Source organism: Eleginops maclovinus, chromosome 2, assembly GCF_036324505.1.
Source record: "Eleginops maclovinus isolate JMC-PN-2008 ecotype Puerto Natales chromosome 2, JC_Emac_rtc_rv5, whole genome shotgun sequence".
Taxonomy (NCBI): Eukaryota; Metazoa; Chordata; class Actinopteri; order Perciformes; family Eleginopidae; genus Eleginops; species Eleginops maclovinus.
In genome coordinates, this window is record NC_086350.1 from 10167161 (window position 1) to 10186079 (window position 18919).

An 18919-nucleotide genomic window follows, 5' to 3' on the forward strand; every position below is an offset into this window, starting at 1 on the left:
AAGTATACTTGTTTATTTCTGACATAGCATCTAAACTAATGGATTAAAGAGTGGAGTAACTGCAAACGTAGAAAGTATAATAAAAAGAACAGCAGAAGTTAAATATGAACAGGTATTTTTCATGTAGTGAGTTATATTCTTACACTGAATCAATTGTGTCTTTTCCTTTAGTTCAAACAAAGTACAGGCAGTAAAGACAATGTATAGGGTTAGAACAAGACAGTTAAAAAAACCTAAAATCTTACATTAGTAAACAGCTGCCTCTTAAGTTCTCAATTTATCTGGTGTGTCCAAATTATTTCACAAGGACAAGAAAATGCTATTTAACAGAACCAGTTCTCAGGATACGTTTTTCTGTCAGTACATTTCACAGCGGCTGAATCAGAATCCCACATCACTCATCCAAACCCCGGCCTAAAGGTGAGAGAGGAGACGACAGGATCACATGCACCTGCACATGGAGCGTATCGAGCTGCCAGTCAGTCTATACAAACTGATTTTCCTCTGTGCTCCATGTATACAACCGTGCAACGTATACACGACATGGACAATAATGAGATTTCTACTTTGGCCCTCGGGCTAATGTCAGATAAACGCGTCCTGCAGCTCGCTAACTCCTTAAATTAATTTAATCAAGTACTGCCTAAGTGCAATTTTAAGGCCCTTCGTGCCTCTTGTGTATTTCGATCTTGTGCAACTATTTACGTCAACTGAATTCAATGGCTACCTTTTGTTTTTTGACTCCTTTAAAAAAAAAAACATATGACAAGTCTCTGAAATATAAATATTGAAATAAACAGCTGTAGAACTTAAAGTAACGTGGACCTACAGTAAGTGCAGTGCATCTGCAATACATTATGTTAATAATATAACAACACACTGTTAAGTTAATTCTTCCATTTTTCAGAAAATACTTCTGTCGCTCCACTTAATTCATGTTTTACTTTTCGTTACTTACTTGGCTTTCACTGTGCACAATAATGAATGTGACACTTTGTAGTTGTTTTAAATTATTTGATTTAAAGGGTCTTTTTACTCATTTGTATATTGTGCCTCTACTGTGACATGCTTTAATGTCCAAAAAGGTCTTTATTCTCTCATATTGCCTGTGCTGCAGCACCCTTTTCCTCTCTCTGCTCTGATTAGTTAGCTGGCCGGCTCTGTTGTGATTGGTCAACCGCTTAAAGATGTCCCGCCCCTTAGCCTATCAATGTGTTGGAGCGCTAGCCAATAGAAGTGTGAGTCTTACTTAGTGATTTCATTATGTTACATAAGAAAACAAAGAAGTCCAAAGGAGGCGTTTCAGGCAGGGTAGGGGGAGAGTGACAGAGAACTCCCTCTGGAGGGGACACTGGGATTTTAGCCTTTACAGACCATTTACATGCAGAAGAAACTATATAACATAATAACCCTAAAAAGCACCATAGCGCTTCTTTAAAGGACCACACATTCTCTGTTTTAAGGTGGGAAACATCTTAGTCATGGTCCAGTTTGAAAGTTATACAAGCAAATATGTGCTTTTAGAAGGTTCTAACTAGATACTTTTTTTGTGGATGATAACATTTGATGTAACCGCATTCCTTTTATATCTTCAACATCAGATATCAGAGTCCCATCCCACTGTGACTCAAATCCTCTTTAATATGTACAAGGACATTAACTAGAGGTTTCAGCTAATACTGACAATATTAATAAAGGCATAATGCACTGAGCTGAGAGGTGTAATCATCCTCCGCAATAACAACTAAAAACAAATGATCCATCTCTCGTGTGGGTCCAATAATAGTTGACGGTGTTTACAATAATAGACTTAGAAATGTACTGCTGGTGAGGTTTCCTGCACAGATTCATGTCTGCCGTAGATGTCCTCTCTTACTTTATCAAACAGGCCAACATAACTACCCAAGGGACGTTTGAGGCTTTACAAGGTAATAGCGTAGATGTTGGGATGGGAATTGCATAAACAAATTGTCAACTTTACTGCAGTGTTCAGTGATCCCTGAAGTGAAATATCTGTTATGAAATTGATATTAGTCGAAACTTTAATGTAGACAAAACAACACAGATCAAAACACAATAATTAAGAAAGCATATGAGGGAGGATTCCTCTTGGTTTGCAAAAGAAGAGAACAAATATAAGTAAGAACAATTAGATTATTTTTTTTAGATATAAATAGAATAACATCAAGACCACTGGTGTAAACAGGGAGCAAAACTTAAAGGAGATTGGCAGGCATGTGAGTCTATTAATTCAGTATCAGTTATTCAAATAAAGGGTCTAATATCTATTATACAGTATTTACAACATGTTTATGATACCAATGTGAAGTACACAGGACTGACATGTATGTGCTTATGAAACATAAAACATAAAAAGTTATATTTCAGAGGAGACAGTCCAGTATTGGTGTGGACAGTGACGGAGGGAGCCTGTCCGTACAGATGGACGCTGTGTGCACATGAATGTGATTGTTCTGTCCTGAATGTCCTTTTGTTTTTTTAGCTCATGGCGATCATCTCATATTTGTCCTTGATGCTATCCCCCTCATCATCGTCTTCCTCGTCTTCCTCCTCCTCCTCGTGGGTTGTCTCGGGCTCGGCACGGGGGTGGTGCAGCTCGATGAGCGCGTAGTAGACGACGGCTGCGACCACGCCCCCCACCATGGGCCCCACCACCGGGATCCACCACCAGTAGTCTCCGGTGCTGCAGTGTGAAAAGGAAAAAGTTAAATAAATCTGTGGCAGTCACACACAGAGGCCACTGCAGGTCAGGGGCCAGCACCGGATCATTCACGACCATCGACGTCCTGTCAAGTGCATGTGACGTTATGTAACGCCGTGCTTCATGTCAGCAGCTCGCATGTTCATCAGTTGACAGGGTGACAGCTCATAAACTATACAATTATTAACTGGCTCCTGTTACAATCCTCCAAATGTATTATTGGGCAAAATTAAGTTGGTAAAAAAGAGCAAGTCTCTTTCTTTAAACACCTTAACTTATTTATCGCTATTACGTATATAAAATAACATCCTCGTTAAGTATGACAAATAAACAAACAACCCAAACAGATAAACCTTATACAATTCAGCAAAGAACATATATTTTTGGTCTCTCTCAAAAAGAACAACTCCAACATGCCATTATAGACTGAATGTATAAATGAAGGAAAAGCCACATGAGATCATTCTTTGAAAGAAAACCAGTATAAGTGAGAACTATAAAAAAATAGTATAAAATACGTTACCTCTACAGGGAACACCCATCATTTTATAAACCTACATATTTATATTAACTCAATTATTTTGAACAAGCATATAGACTGTATGCATAACACATTTTAAAATAAAGGCTTACAAAACAACACGAATACGCGTATGTCTGTGTTTGTGTTACGTGACAGTGCAGTGGTGTTTTTCACCGCTCTGATGTCTAATGTTTTTTTTTGCTGAGTGGTAGTGTGCTTGCTTGTTTATTACTGTAGTCTCATATGTATGCAGTGCATGCTACCTATGCTCTTACGTTTATGCATATTTTTTCACATTTTGTCTTACAAATACAATAGCCACTCTCACTAACATACTGTAAGGCTCTTTGGGTGTGTACACAGTTACCTGAAGACCTCCATCCCCCACCCTGCTACAGCTGTGAAGAGTCTGGGGCCCAGGTCCCTGGCAGGGTTCAGGGGGTATCCACAGTTCAGTCCCATGGACACACCGATGGCCATGATGATGAGACCAATGGCCAGCGGCTCCACACCTTTAGGAGCTCCGATGTTACCGCCGTCAATAATAGCCAGAATGCACAGCACCAGCATCCCCGTCCCCACCACCTGCAGGAGAGGAACGGCACTCGTTTGGTAAGCTGCAGTTTAGGCAGAGCAGGGATCAAAACAGAAGTAGTATTTTATGTAATTCAGGTTTTCCTGTCTTAAGTTATGTCTTTATCATCAAATGTATTTTCTAATTTGTGTTCTTTTTAGGCTGTATTTGGAACATAAATAATACATTTGCAACCTTCTTTATAATTTACCGCATGATTACACTGGTAATATTTATGGTTGAACTGTTCAAAAGGAAACACTGACATGAGAACACTCACACTGATAAGACCTATGTCAGTAGTTCAGCTGATTGGTTTTCAATAGTTTTAAGCTGGTAGAAGTGTTATCTGTGGATCGCTTCACAGACTAATGGTGTTAAGTAAAGAATTGACCTTATAGATAATGCCAGGAAGTGCCAGGAAATGGGCAATTAGCCCCAAAACTGAAGCAAAAGAGGGGGTGTTCTCTGACTAAATAGGACAATCAATTTTGCATTAGCTATATTTACCAGACTTTGTTTAATTAGGAGCCTGATTTTGAGCCTGAATGCACAATAGAGTGGACGTCATTGGTCACAGTGACCAGAACTCACCTGATCGATGAAACCACCGAGGATCGTCAGGTGTCTCGCCGGGTAGGAAGCAAAAATGTGACCTGTTGCATTGATTCCTGTGACTGACAGAATCCCACTGGTGAAGTCCATGAAAGCATCTGTTTGGGGGATAATCCGACATTAATTGTGCAAAGGAATACATTAATATCTCACATTCATTAAGCTTTTTATACAAAGTGGAATGGTTTAATATGTGTTAAGGGAATAACGTTAAGATGTCTTCACCATAGTATAATCCAAAGACTGCAGCAGCTCCAGCAAAAGCACCAAGAAACTGAGCAATGACATAGAAGGGGAACTTCCAGATCTTCAGTTTGCCCAGAATCACCATGGCCAGGGAAACAGCAGGGTTCACATGGCCCCCTGGGAGGAAGACAAAGCAGAGGGTGAAAGAGGGATGTAGCGGGCGGGGGTCGTCTGGCATAATATCCTCTCCATCATTAGTGGGCCTGTCACATTTACGAGGGGCAGCAGAAGGGGAGCGGCCCTCGGGGCGGTGCAGGGTTTTGTTATGTATGTTCACGAGCAAAGAAGCAGAATAATGGACACTCATTTTAAATTCAAAGTAAAAACAAAAGGGAGCATTATTCAGTTCCTTTTTTAACTCAGGCTGTGCTGACAGTTTTTTACTTTTAAAAAACACATGTCAGTGGTGTGTCTCCATGAATTCTATTTTATTTTGATAATGAGAAAAAGCCCTCAAACGTCACATATTCACCCTTGCTTTCAACTGCTAATCCTCTCCCCCCCTGCCCCGTCCACTCCCTTTTAAATTAGTGCAGGACTTTTTCTTTAATTTGTCATTATTTTCTTTATTTACTTGTAAAACGTCTTTGAGCACCATTATATAAATATCATGTAGTATTATTATTGTTATTATAAATTGAAAGTAGCTGCAGCTCAGATGAGGCGAGCAGGACTGAGTCTGGTGAACGTAGACTGTGATCAATGCAATTTGCAGGACATTTAGTGCCCAGGGTTATGTATGACCCCGGAGAGGTTGTGCACTCGCACTAACAAATCAATGGTCAGTGCACATTCATTGGATCTGTGCAGAGAGCTGGCACGTTCCTGCTGACACTGGAGCCGTAGAGGTGGCACATGGCTGGACAGGAAGTCATAAAGTTATATCATTACAGACGGCAAGCCTCATGAGTAACAATGTTTTCATTACAGGCGAGCAGTGTATGGTTATTTGTAGGTTCTGGCACAGGTTGTTTGTAATAACTGTGAATTATTTTAATGCAGTCTGCAGCACTAAACAGTAGATTAAATGCAGCAAATAAGCTGAATGTGCAAACAACAAACTAACAATATAATTAAAGCTGATTATTTTCCAGTAAATTTGACAGGATGCCAATAACCCAACAGTCTGGACTAGACAAAATCCATTAACAGTTATTTATTTATTTCTATTACACATGCATTTTTTAAAATCTATATTACGTGTGGCTGATGTTGTGAAATAAATTGTACTTGATTGAAAATAAACAATTAGGTGCAGAAGTTCCTACAGCCACATAAAACCACCTTACCTGAGACTCCACCGGCCACGTACGCTGCCATCATCAGCCCCACGGAGAAGCCGATGTGGACGGTGAGAGGCTCGCCCAGGGTGTTTCGACTGAGGACGGTCTGAGCGACTGAGCCAACGCCGAACAACTGGTGATCAAGAGAGGAAGAGGAGACTGTCACTTACATCATGAAGAACCAGAAGATTTATGCAGTCTGGAGTTCAAAACTATACTGAAGAAAGCATATAAACAACTTCTCAGACATGAAACAAGTTCTAAAGCAAACACTTTTTTGCACTTTATTACAATATTTAGAATTCTAAAATCAGAAAAACACAACTTAGGAAAATAAAATAATACTTACAACCAAGACAAATGTCCCCAGGAATTCTGCCAGGAATTCCTTGAATATTCCATGTTTGAGAGCACAGCGCTGCCTCATGCTTTTCTTCTGTTTTTTCTCCATGTGTCCCTGTGCCAATCCCTGTTACAACTACCAGATGTCGAGCAGTGTGAACCTCTGGAGCTGCCATATCTCCACCTCTGGCTGACAGCAGCCATTCAGCACAGACCATTGATCCATTTGTGACAATCACACTCCTCTTATCAGCCTCGTCACCACACAAAGTGGAATTTGTGTGGTAGCTCCATAAAATGCATCTTCAAAACTCATTTTCTTTAGTTGTGTTTCTCATCACAGAACACACATACAGCTGCATTTGTTTTAAAAACTTACTGGAGTTGTATAAACATGCCTTCAGAAAGTATCTCACGCATTTATTCATTGGTTTAAGTTTGCAGTTTGCATCATATTACAATAACACACAACAAAAATGAATAAATTAGGGAACACATTAGTCAAATTGAGTACAAGTAAACAAGCAAGTTTCTCTGTTGCATTGTAAAATGTCAGTCTGTCAGGTCTTGCAGTTATACAGTTTACCACAAGAGGTCAGCCTTGGCAAGGTCTCTCACTTTTAACAACTGGAAAAATGATGAAATCACACCTGAGTTTGTTAATGGAATAATATTATGATATCAACGATCCTTCAAAGTAAGTCCAAAATTTCTCAATAAAGTCCAGAAAATGTTGTTGGACAGCATTTGCTTTTTATCAGTCAATCAGATCCCAAGTCATCCATGTCGTTCCCGTTGTCTTCCCCGACCTTACTGAGAGGAGGCGATTTCCTCTTGCGCCTTTAAATGCAAACACATTAAATGAGTGTGGTTATAGAACAACATGATTTAATAAAACACTGTATGTTAGACAGAAACTCAGAAGGTGATTGGTCACCTCATCTCGTTGCGCATCAAGCTCAGTTGGCCATGAAGCTGCTCGTTGGCCTCGATGTGCTCGTCCACTTCCCTCTGCAGCTTCTTTTTAGAGTGCTCCAGACGCTCGATCTCCTCCTCCGCTTCATCCATCTGCCTCTTTGCCGTCTTCAGTCTCTGAGTCAGCTGCAGTGTTCACAAAAATTAGGTAATGAGTCACAAGTACAGTCCGAAGAACCTGACTACTTTACAACTTGTAGTTGTTTCTCTGCGGTTGTGTACCTGGTCTCTCTGGGTCTGCAGGTTGATGTGCTCCTCATCTGTCTGCATCTTCATCTCTTTCACCTTGCGCTCCAGCTTGCGGTTTGCTTGTTGCAGGCTGTTGTTGTCTCTGAGAGCAAAAAGCACCAAGAGATCACATCACTGCTGCAGCTTCCTGTAACTCAACACCTTCCAAGTGTATTTCAGACCAGAGATACTCTCACCGTAACAACCACAGGGAAAGTGATATGTGTGAGTTTACTGCTCAACGGCTACCATAAAGTATCTGATGGAACCATTATCTGAAGAGTTATCCTGCTCTGTGAAATACAAACTCTGTACACATTTATTTATGTCAATAGCTATAAGGTCATTACTTTATCCCTACCTCTCTTCTCCTTGCAACCTTTCCTCAAGTTCCTGGATGCGGCTGTTAAGTTTGGAGACGAGTGAATCCTGGTTGGTCCTCTGTGATCCCTCCAGATGAGTCACTCTGCTCTTCAGGTCTTTATTCTGAGAGGGGAAATGAAACAGAAAAAGTAATAAATTAAGCAAAATTAAAACGTACCCTGGGGTGCTTTTGACATCCAACAGTGCCATGGAGCATTGTTTAGAAACATGAATGCACACAAGTAGGAGGATGGTGCAATATGCAGTCCAGCCAATGATTTCACATCGTTTCACTGACCTACAAGAAGTACAGATTGTACCATAGAAAAAGCAGGAAAGGACGAAACTGCAAGCATGGATGAGAACAATGCAGGTTTTTACAATTTTCGAAACAATTGGCTGGCAAATGTTTATGAGGAAAGGAAATGCACTCAAAATTCAACAAAAGTGAAATGTGATTGGGGGAATAACAGGTAATGTAGACAGAGAGTGTTTGTTAACGGGAAAACCTGTCCTTTAAGTAAGTATACACTGACATGTGGACGTCAGCAGAGAGTGATGACGCTGGTTTATCTGTGCTGGTGAATGTTCCGCAGATCTGATGCCAGATTCTGAGACACACATTGAGATGTGACTTAATAAAGCAGCCTTAGTGTGGATTATGTGTTAACAGATGATAGGATCTGATGTCTGATCGAGGGCTGTCTCTATTGTCAGTAAGTGGACTGAGGTTTTTGTTGTAAAGTAAATTTAACAGTGGTTTGTTGTCGAGGTGTTGTGTAAGGTCAAAGGTCAGTACCTGTCTCTCCAGGCTCAGCTTGTCACACTCCAGGTCCTGTCTGACGGCCCTCTCCTGCATCAGCTCGGCCCTCATCTGATCCATCTGTCACAGCGAGAGAAACACATGTGATTTGCCATTCTGCTGTAATGTTGAGATAGCTGTACTTCCACGTTCTGATTCTAAAAACATTTGCCCTTACCTTGAAGGAAGTATTTATAAATTGCTTTATTGTATTTAATTATTAAAGGATCTTATGGATCTTCCACCACTGGCATTCAGTCATAATAGATAAATAATAAGTAAGAAGGAAGGGTAAAACATGCAGTCATAAAACCACTAATACTTTATTTATGCCAATATCTTGCCTAGAGTTAAGTATAGGCTTACATTTTATATGAACTGCCTTCAATATTGACTGAAAACACGGCAGTAGCATGTTAAACAAAAGTTCCCTCTCAGGCTAAATGAAAAATGTTTTTTGTCTTAATTCCTAGAATGAGAGGAAATGCTGTCTAGTCTGAGCAGCCACATCAGATGTAAGGCTCCCTTCTCTCTAATAACATCCAGAGGCCCAGCGCAGGGAGTTTGAAAGGCTGCTCACAATAGTAAGCTGTTTTTTTATCTTTGCACTTTGTTTTGTGTCAATTAGTCTGCACTGCACTGCTCCCATGAATGGTGGCCTACTTTACAGGCGCACTGAGGGTGTGAGGCTCTTATGGAGACATGAGTGACAAAATAACATATATGAAGTTAGTGCATTTCAGTCCCCGTTTCACTAACGTGAAAAAGTGATTGTCAAGAAACAGCTTAAGGAGTGGAGATCTTAGTCCTTAATTTGTTCGTGTTTAAAGCAGTTGCAGGGCTGGGTTCTCAAACTGAAGACGGGGCGATAATGTTGTCTTTCACAGTTGTTTTTTTTAATGAATGTTAGCGAACATATTATACGTTTGTGTATCAGAAAGGTGATGACAGTAATGGGGTGAACCTGCCTGCTCTTTGGTTTTGTCGAGTCGTTCCATCAGGCGGTCAGCACTGCAGCGCTCATCATTGAGATCTTCTTCTAACTGGCTGATTCGTCCCTGAGGGGAAGGAAACAAAAACATTTTGTCAAACCATCATCAACTTATTATATTTTGGCTTATCCTGTAACAACAGAAAGTCTATCCCCTGACTCTATAGCTAGAAAAAAGACTGTAATGAAAAGAATATATATTATAATACATATATTTTTCATTCACAAAATAACTTGCTTTCTGATGTAAGGAATATGAAATGGAATTGATCTATTATGTTTTCCTTATACTTCCTGTAAAGAAATTATTGTTGTGTTTTAAGCTGAGTACATGTATGGACAAACGAACTCATTAAATAGAAAAGGAACAAAAGGTGAAAAGACGTATAATAAATGAGGAAATCGGTGGAAATAAACACAGTTCACTGCTGATTGGACGTGAGTATTTGACACTGTAAGAGGGGGGCAGAGGGAAAGAAGATTCCTGAGAACACCCAGACAGGTTTGATAACTTTGTACAGTAAACAGGAGCTTCCTCGGTCAACAGTGATCACATTGCTGTCACTGTGGGATGTTTTGTCATCAGCAAAACAAACAGTGCTGAACTGTGAGATGTTGTTGCTATGGCAGAACCTTTATGGTTCACAGGAACAAGTGAGGGCAAATACGGTCACCTGAATACTTCAAAAGTTCTCCAAAAATCATCTCCGTATCATAAAGTATAATTGGACTGTGACTGTTGCTATGTACAATTATTTCAGTTTGGCTTAATGATGGTTAAAATTGTAATAATAATGATTGTTTTCCCTCATATTGAATATTGTTTTTCTTTGGTTCTGTTTTATGTGACCCCGGCAAGAGCAGCCAATGCTCAAGCAAGTGCTAATGGGGATCCTAATAAAGAGATAGAATAAGATAAACACTTCAAACATGTGATAAACTGATAAACTGTCTAACTGTTTCAACTGAAAACTCCAGATGATCACTACTGTAGTTTAGAACATTTTTAGTAAACATAACAATACGTGTATTATTATGTCAGGGAAAATTGCTGTTTTCATCTAAACACTGTATGACTCTACTTGTGTTATGAGTGTGACTAGAGGATGATCGCAGGGATATTCTATTGCATATTGCCTTTTTTCCGAAACCTGACTGCACCACATCCTTGGTATTCATTTAGAATAAGTATATTTATTATTTGGAAGCATGTTTGTCTTCTAATGGCATCTGCGTTAATGGGTTTTGAAAGTCAGGATATTACATACATTACTAAATGCTGGAGTACTACTTCAATTTCACCAATATAGGTTAATGAGACGTTACCTCCATGAGTTTGACCTGGCGCTCCCGCTCTCCCAGCGTGGCAGCGTTCCTCTCCTCCAGCTCCTCCACCCTCTGCTCCAACTGCCGGCCCCTCAGCTGGGCCTCCTGCTGCTCCCTGCGACACCGCCGCAGATCCTCCTCCAGAGGAAGCAGCTGAGCACATAGCAGAACAACCCACAATGTAAGATAAGGTGAAACTATGCTATGGGGTCAAACAGTCACGAGAACGGAAATGAAGATGTATATAAATCTGGTAACACATCTGCATTTGTATTTCACCAACCATTGAAGAAAAATATGATCCATTATCACATGATAAGAACAAAAATAGTTGAACAAATGGACATAACTCCTTCACACTTGAACTCGCATGTTGATGAATCAGAGAGACTATGAGTACCACACCTCTTCCTGAAGTTTTTTGGCTGCTTGTCGGGACTTCTCCAGCTCTGCTCCCTTTTCCTGCAGCTGTCTCCGCAGATCGTCCAACTCCCTCTGATTCTTCTCTCTGGCCTCATCGACCTGGCCCTGAAGAACATCTGTAGACGCCTCGCACTCCTCCATAATGATGTTCATCTGAGATAAACAAAGAGCTTAAACTGTGAGATAAGTGGACGTGTTTAGGTTTTATGGCCATAAGGCTTAATGCATCTAACCCAAACACGCGAAATACCAGATTTTTCTGCTGATCTCATGTGGCTTCAGGGTAAAGACAACAGAGTTTCAGGTGTTTTGGCTCCAAAATAAATATAGTAATACTATGGGGCCCAATGAACATTCCTGGTCTACCTCTCACCTTCCTCTGCAGTTGCTCCATATTCCTATCCTGCAGCGTCCTCTCATCTTCCAGCTCAGTTTTGGTCTTCCACAGCTCCTCTATTTGTCTCCTCTCCTCCTTGAGCTTCTCCTTCAGGTCCCTATGGTCATGATTAAGTTTGGTCAACTTACCCTGAGGAAAAAAACCCAAAGGAAAACAGATCAGTTTCCAAGCATGGCTAAACCGGCAGTTCATGGTGTGGAGAGGCAGGAAACATGTGACAAGAATGGCATGCGGCAAACATGCAGATCATTAAGGTAGACTGGAAAGAGGAAAGGATAACCATTGTTACACACAGAACAGACGAATACAACTTTCCCACACGCATAAAAGAGCACAACTTCTTTGCAATACCTACTTTGCAATACAAAACAGTTAGGAGTATTTTTCATAATTACAACAAAAAAAGTAGGCCGTCACAATTCCACCATGCTTTACCTGCACGTCCTCCAAGCGAGTGAGCAGCGACTGGCTGGACTGACACATGTCCTCCTCGTTCCTCCTCACATCTCTCAGCACTTCCTCCACCTGCTGCTTTTCCCTCTGCGGACCACAAAACATAGGGATGTACTGTATATAGAAAATGCATGATTAGATCACATCAGTAACACATCTGATATTTTGCTTGTGTCTCCATAAAGTGCCCCACCTCAAGCTGCTTCACTCTCTGCTCCAGCAGCCTCTCTGTGTTTTTGGACTCCTGGATAGCCTGACTCAGCTGATCCAGCTTGTTGTTCAGCTCCTGCACCTTCCCTCTCAGCTGATCTCTGTCCTGGCTCATCTCCTTCAACTGCACCTTAGCTGCTCCTCTCTCCTCCTCTACTTCCGCCTTCTTTTGATCCAGCACAGTACTGTTCTGTGAAAGCGGACAGAATAACAAATGATGAAAGCATGTTGTAGTGTTTGGAAATTGAGACAAAGATTGGAGAAGCATGTTACCTCTTGAGCCAGCTCTAAATCCCTGAACAGCCTTTGAAGCTCCTTTTCATATTCCTCCTTCAGAGCGGCCATGTAAGCATCATGAGTCTCCACCTCCTCTTTGAGCGCCCCCTTCAGGGCACTTAGCTCCCTCTCCCTGTGGTGCAGCACCTCCTCCTGCTCCTCCTTCACCTGTAGAATCTCCTGAAAGTCCAGACGCAAATGCGCCATTTCCTGACAGACATCCATCAAAATAAAACGTCACTAACTGGAGTCCAGGGAGGGAGCTTTACAGCTGCTTTTGATTTGAGAAGTGTATCTTGTTCATGTGGTTTCACTTACCTCTAGGAGGACTTCTTTCTGTGTGTTTATCACTTCAGCCTTTTTGGCTTGATCCAGCTCATCGTGCATCTCAGAGAGCTGTTGCTGAAGATCTTTCATCTCCGTCTTAGATCTTTCTCTTTCTGCCTTCATGCGAGTCAGCCTAACAGCCACAAATATGCAGGAAAGACAGATATATTTAAGTTCAAGAAAGGAAGACTGTGTATCATGCTTTAAAGTTTTAGAAAGGTGCTAGATAGAACTAGATAACAAAAGAGGATATCTGCACACTTAATCCTAATGGTATTTGACCCCCCTTTCGGTCAAATGACTTTCATCAGATCATACAACACAGTTCACTTGAATGACCTCAAAGCAGAGGTTTGCAAAGTGTGAAGCATTTATTGGTGAAGTATGAATTTATTTCAAACAGCAATATTAAGCTATCTCGGCTCAATGGTTGGGATGTTTGGGATCCAATAACATCACGATCCAATAGGCATCGAGGAGTTGAAAAAAACAAAGCAAGCTAAGGGGTGGGGATGCCTTTTTCAATGATTTGTACAAGCGGAGGCCCACTGTCTCAGACTTTCGTAACCCCTGCCTTAAAGTATTAGCAGAAGTTTATTTAAACCAAATGAAAGATAGCATGGAGGTTTTCAACTTAGTTCTGATTTTAAAAACGTTTTCATTTGCTATCCGAGAAAAACATGAACGTCTATTTGACACACACTAGAAATATCAGGGATAGTTTGAGAAATTATGGGAGATTGGCTCTACCAAACAAAAAACAAAAACCCCTACCAGAACATCTAGAGCACCACATATTTATAAGTCCAGGACTATTTCATGGCTGGGAACAGTGATTTCTAGAAGCCAAAAAAAGCTAGTCAACAGCAGCCGTTTCCTCCTGTTTCACTCTTAGTTGGATGAAATGCAGTTGCTTGAAACTATATTAGTTTACAATACAAGTTGAGCATCAGCTTTGCGTTTTATACATAGCAGATTTTTCCTTTTCAATGTTGTTGACTTGGAGGTTCTTACTCCTGTTTGGTGGACTGAAGTTCGGCCTCCATCTGAGCCAGTCGGTTGCTGAGTCTGCACAGCTCCTCCTGACATTTGGCCAAATCTTCCTCAAGTTTCTTTTTCTCTGTCCTGGCCTTTTCACAAGCTTTGGCCAGAGTCTTTTCATTCTGCACAGCACAACAACTTCATTAGTCACAGGAATAGGAAATGAGTGTTTCAGAGGTGAATCAGCAGGATGGGACTGCACTACACCTTAATCTCTGTTTCCAGTTGTAGTTTTAATTGAGACACTTCTTTCTGCAGCGCTGCCTGTTTGTCTTGCAAAAACTTCACCTCGGCTGCATAATCCTACACAGGAGAAAAAGGAGAAGTCCAACATGGTTGTACGTTTCACTCAAAGACATTAAAACATTATTAACACTGGAAAATATTTCATCACAAGACACATTTTCTCTTCCTCCTCCGCATTTTCAGCAGTTTTCCACTTGACCTTGTTGACCTTTTCAAGCAGCAGGGTAACTTTCTTCTCAGTGGTGGAGTCATCATCAGTCGTCCTGAGGAGCAAAAAACATATTTATAAATACTCTGACTGTACTGACAGGGTGTAATGGTAAAAATAATATTTAGTCAGCCAAACAAAAACATGAACATGATCTTTCATTAGTGTGAAAGGGAATTGTGAGATGCTGTGCCTACCCAGCTTTATTCTAAACAATACTTCTGCACATACTTTAAAAAGCCAATGATGGATCGTAAAAACGTGCTATGTGAAGAAGTTATTTTATCAGGGGAAAAAGAAACATGCTCTGCATTCCTGTCTGATGCATGAGCACACACAGCTGTAGCAGCACCTTCTTATCTGATCACAAGAGAGTGTTAACAAAAACTAATTGCGGCCCTCAAATATAGTAAAAAGTGAAAATGCCAACTTATTTGTTGAGGTTTTAAAGATATAATTTGAAAATATTAGATAAGGAGATTGATGTAACTCTTGTATCTGTATTATAAATATGAAGCTTCAGCCGTTTAGCTTATCTTAGCTTAACTTAGCTTAGCATCAAGGATTGACACTGGGAGGAAAAAAAAACTGTCAACCAGCACATATAACATCTGGATAGTTACTGCTCCAGGCCAAGAAAAAGCCCAGTATATAACCTGTACTTTAAAGAATAAAGTTACATTGCTCTTATGCAAGCTAAACTAGCTGCTGCTAGCTGTAGCTTTACATTGAAGGTACAGACATTATGAGTGGTATCAATTTTCTCATTGAACCGTTGGCAAGAAATGCAAATTACAATACTTCCCAAAATGCGAATTATTAATTTAAATATCCTTCAAATAATTTGAACTGCTTTTAATCTGTTATTATTGTTGTGTTTTATGTATTTAAAGTGTGTTGTTTTAATTTAGATTTTATGAATTTTGACATGTTAGTGTCTTTGAGTACCCTGGAAACGTTATAATGTATAAATAAAATGTATTATAAAATGTCTTAATAATTAAGCAGCACTTACCCGTCCTTGAGGTAGGTGAAGAGTATTTGTTTGGCTGTGTCTTCAGTTGCGTCTACTGAGAGTTCTTGCTGTCCTTTCAGAAGATCAGGAGTGACCTGCTTAGGGAATAAACAGCAAATCAATACACCTTTGCAAATGTCAACTTTGACTTGGTGCTAATCTCTTTACCTGTGCATCTCTCTCATCAAATTCCTCAGTCTGGTCACTACATGATCTGGATCTCGATGGTTTCTCTGCTCTGTGAAGTAATTTCGCAGCATGTGTGGAAATTGTCTCCTTTCCATTATTTCCTTTAAGCGATGTGTTGTTTTTGTTCTCCTCCCTCGCCAGAGAAGATTCTCCGCCGAGGAGTCGAGCCCTGGCTGATCCCGGAGGATAAATCCCACCTGGGTCTCGCCCCTGACTGCCTTCAGAGACGAGGCTCTGCTGGAGGAAGAGGAGGATGAAGAGGACTCCGAGGTTCGACCACTGTCCACGCTGCGTGACCTTCGACACTGCTCCGGGTCCAACCGGTTCCTCGGGCCTCCTCTTCCTCTCCGCTGGCTGCTGTTGAACTGGCTTATTAGCTTCCCAACAGACAAGAAAGAATCTGACTCCACTGAGTTGGGCGACCTTGCGGGAACTTGTCTACCTGAGAGAGGGGTCACATCACTCTGGTCTCCCACTGGGCCCTCAGCAGGCAGAGGGATCCTGGGTTTCTTCACAGTCTCAGGAAGAGGGCTGGTGTTCAGCTGTGAAGGTCGAGCGACTGATGCTGCTGAAGGTAGAACTATGTCCAGGTTATTACTCTCTGGGTCATAAGGTCTCAGTATCTCTGGATGTTTCTGATAATGAAACTCAGAGGAGGATGCAGACCTCTGTGACTCAGAGGGAGAGCGTCTTTCATCCCAAGACCTCCTCACCATGCCAGGATTGTACCCCGCCTGGTGAGTGATGACAGAGACATCCCGGTGGATTTCCTGGCCAGAACTGTTCATAACCACGTAGGGTTGACCTTTAATCCCTTGGATCTGCACCCTGACCCCGAACAAGTCGTCCTGGCTGCCTCTGGGACTCTGCTGCTTCATGTAACCCCTCTGTATCCTGATGTCCGGCGAGCCGCTCTGCTTGTGAGATTCCATTGCGACTCTGAACAGTGGAAAACACAAACCTGCTTGTTAAATATGAAACTGAAGCAGACTGACCCTGCATGGGAATTGGAGACTGATGCATCAGTTTGTTGTTTACACAACATTGGAGCAGGGATCTCCTCACACAGCTGCACTCAGCAGATATAAAGACAGAATAAATACACAAAGACAAGAGGCTGATATTGCTGTGCAATGAAAACAGCTCCTTCAGTGTGCTCATGACAGTGTACTATTGTACAACTGCATGACAACTACAACTGGCCGGGATCCCCAAGGTGTCGTCACCCACTTCATGGTATGACACTTCAGGAAAACGATTGTCTACAAATATGTTACTGTGAGGCTGAAGCACAAGAACACAGAAGGTGTTGTTCAGACAAGACAAAACCCATAGGAGCACAATCCTGAGGGGATGGCTCATTTATAAAACAATAAAAAAAAGTTAGTTCATTAAAAATAATATTGTACCATTTTCTAAGTGGTTCTATAATTGCTTTAAAAGTGCTTTATAGATGAATTAAAAGCAATTAACAAGAACCACTGTTGGATTGCCAGGTTGTGGCAAATCTTTCTCAAGCATGGCCTCCGTTTTGTATTTGAAGTTTGCTATTAAATTCATAATAAAGACCTCTCAAATGGACAGTGTAACAAACCAAAATCAATTTGGCACTAATTACAAGTTAATAACATCGGCTACCTCTCAACATATAGTCAATTGAAGAAAAAATTAACAAGCAGATTCGTAAAACCTACCCGAATGACGTATCGATAGCTTAACTGTATCATGAAACATGATTCATTACCAATAATAATAGTTAATTACAGCTTAATGCGTTAATAAAGTGTGATTTAATAGAAAGGGGATATTTGTCCAAAAACTTGTTCCTGCGGCTTTTTCAAATATATTAAAACGACAAGTCATGTGTTTGTTGTGTTTATTGATTCTGGCATTTTTCTTTTTAAGTAATTCGTCATAGGCTACGTGTTCGTTCACTTTTATAATGCATCTCATGTAGGCTGTGAAAACGTGCAGCGGATATGCGTTTATCCGGTTTTACGCTACTTTACTTAAGTACAGCAACTCTAAAGTTTTCGGGAACTTTGAAAACGGGCACATAAGATCAAATAACATCTATTAATCACAGAGTACGCTATATCAGAAAACCACTGGAGTTTTACACTGACAGATAAAGAAAAGGAAAGAGTATACTATGATCCGTACTCACCAGAGTCCCACCGACACACCCTGCAAGTCGTAGTAGAAGCAATAGCGTGCTGGTAAATTAAGGGAACATGCGGTAGAAATCGATCTGAGCTAAAACTTACCCGCTGAGTTTCTGGATGTTAAATAGAGTCCTCCTCCTCCTCCTCCTCTCTCTCCGTCCAGAAGACTGTCCTGCCTCCACCCCGATCCCTGTGTCCCGCTCAGAGAGGCGTTCACTGCCTGCTCTGTGGCAGATACTCAAACCATATGTGATATTATGATTTAGTCCACCCATTAATGTCTCCATGTCACCGATCTACCATGTAGCCTTTATCTTACAGTTATCTTTTATCTATTTTCCATTGAACAACACTTAAAGGGATGGCGATTCAGATGGCCCCCACAGATGCATGTTGTATTAGCATAGATTAACTTGAATACATTCTTTTTTTCTGATTTTGTTTTAGAATTGCCCATAAATAGTCCACAACAGACAACACATGAAGTAAGAGATGGGCGAAGGTCTGGTCTGCCCATTAATAAGGGGAGTTTGATTATGGTTATTGTGTAACATTTCACAGAAGAACGTTTTGTAGATAATATCCAAGTTCTGTTCCTGAAGTTAACATTGGGATGCATGACTTAATTGTGATGTAGTACGCTAGTAGACTGACCTGGGGGTAGTCCAGATCATAAGTCAGGGGGCATAGGCAGAAGACAGCAATATACATAAATGGTTTAATATACATAAATGTACATGGCATCACACTGTCTGCGGTGAGACCTCCTAGTATTTCCCAAATTGAGCCGGGCAAACTAGCTCAAAGAGCAGCTTTATATCGCCCGCTCCTTTAGGTTCTACTTAAAGCAGGGGTGTGATAGTGAGTCTGTTCTTCATAAAATAATGAAACACAAGTCAAACATAAATAAACATAAAATCAACATACTTAACATCAATTAATAGAGGTATTTATATATAATACATGGAAATAAAATTAC

General features: G+C 40.8%; 2 protein-coding genes across 2 annotated transcripts; both read right to left on the minus strand.

Annotated features, from left to right (window-relative positions):
* Positions 1–2028: 2028 nt before the first annotated feature.
* On the minus strand, positions 2029–6549 carry LOC134875904 (aquaporin-9-like). The gene is made up of 6 exons (XM_063900642.1): positions 6313–6549; positions 5970–6096; positions 4660–4797; positions 4414–4532; positions 3613–3830; positions 2029–2704 (listed from the first exon to the last, which is right to left on the minus strand). The coding sequence occupies exons 1-6, from the start codon at positions 6412–6414 to the stop codon at positions 2500–2502; spliced, it is 909 nt and encodes a 302-aa protein (XP_063756712.1). The 5' UTR covers positions 6415–6549; the 3' UTR covers positions 2029–2499.
* A 161-nt stretch (positions 6550–6710) lies between these two features.
* Positions 6711–18158, minus strand: LOC134875893 (cingulin-like protein 1). The gene is given in 20 exon segments (XM_063900626.1): positions 6711–7145; positions 7243–7406; positions 7503–7611; positions 7870–7994; positions 8671–8754; positions 9642–9731; positions 10991–11143; positions 11396–11566; positions 11787–11939; positions 12246–12350; positions 12457–12663; positions 12747–12959; positions 13068–13209; positions 14091–14239; positions 14325–14420; positions 14563–14626; positions 15587–15684; positions 15755–15996; positions 15999–16714; positions 18043–18158. Coding segments are annotated over 19 exon segments (3153 nt in total). The 5' UTR covers positions 16708–16714; positions 18043–18158; the 3' UTR covers positions 6711–7066.
* Between the last annotated feature and the right edge of the window lie 761 nt (positions 18159–18919).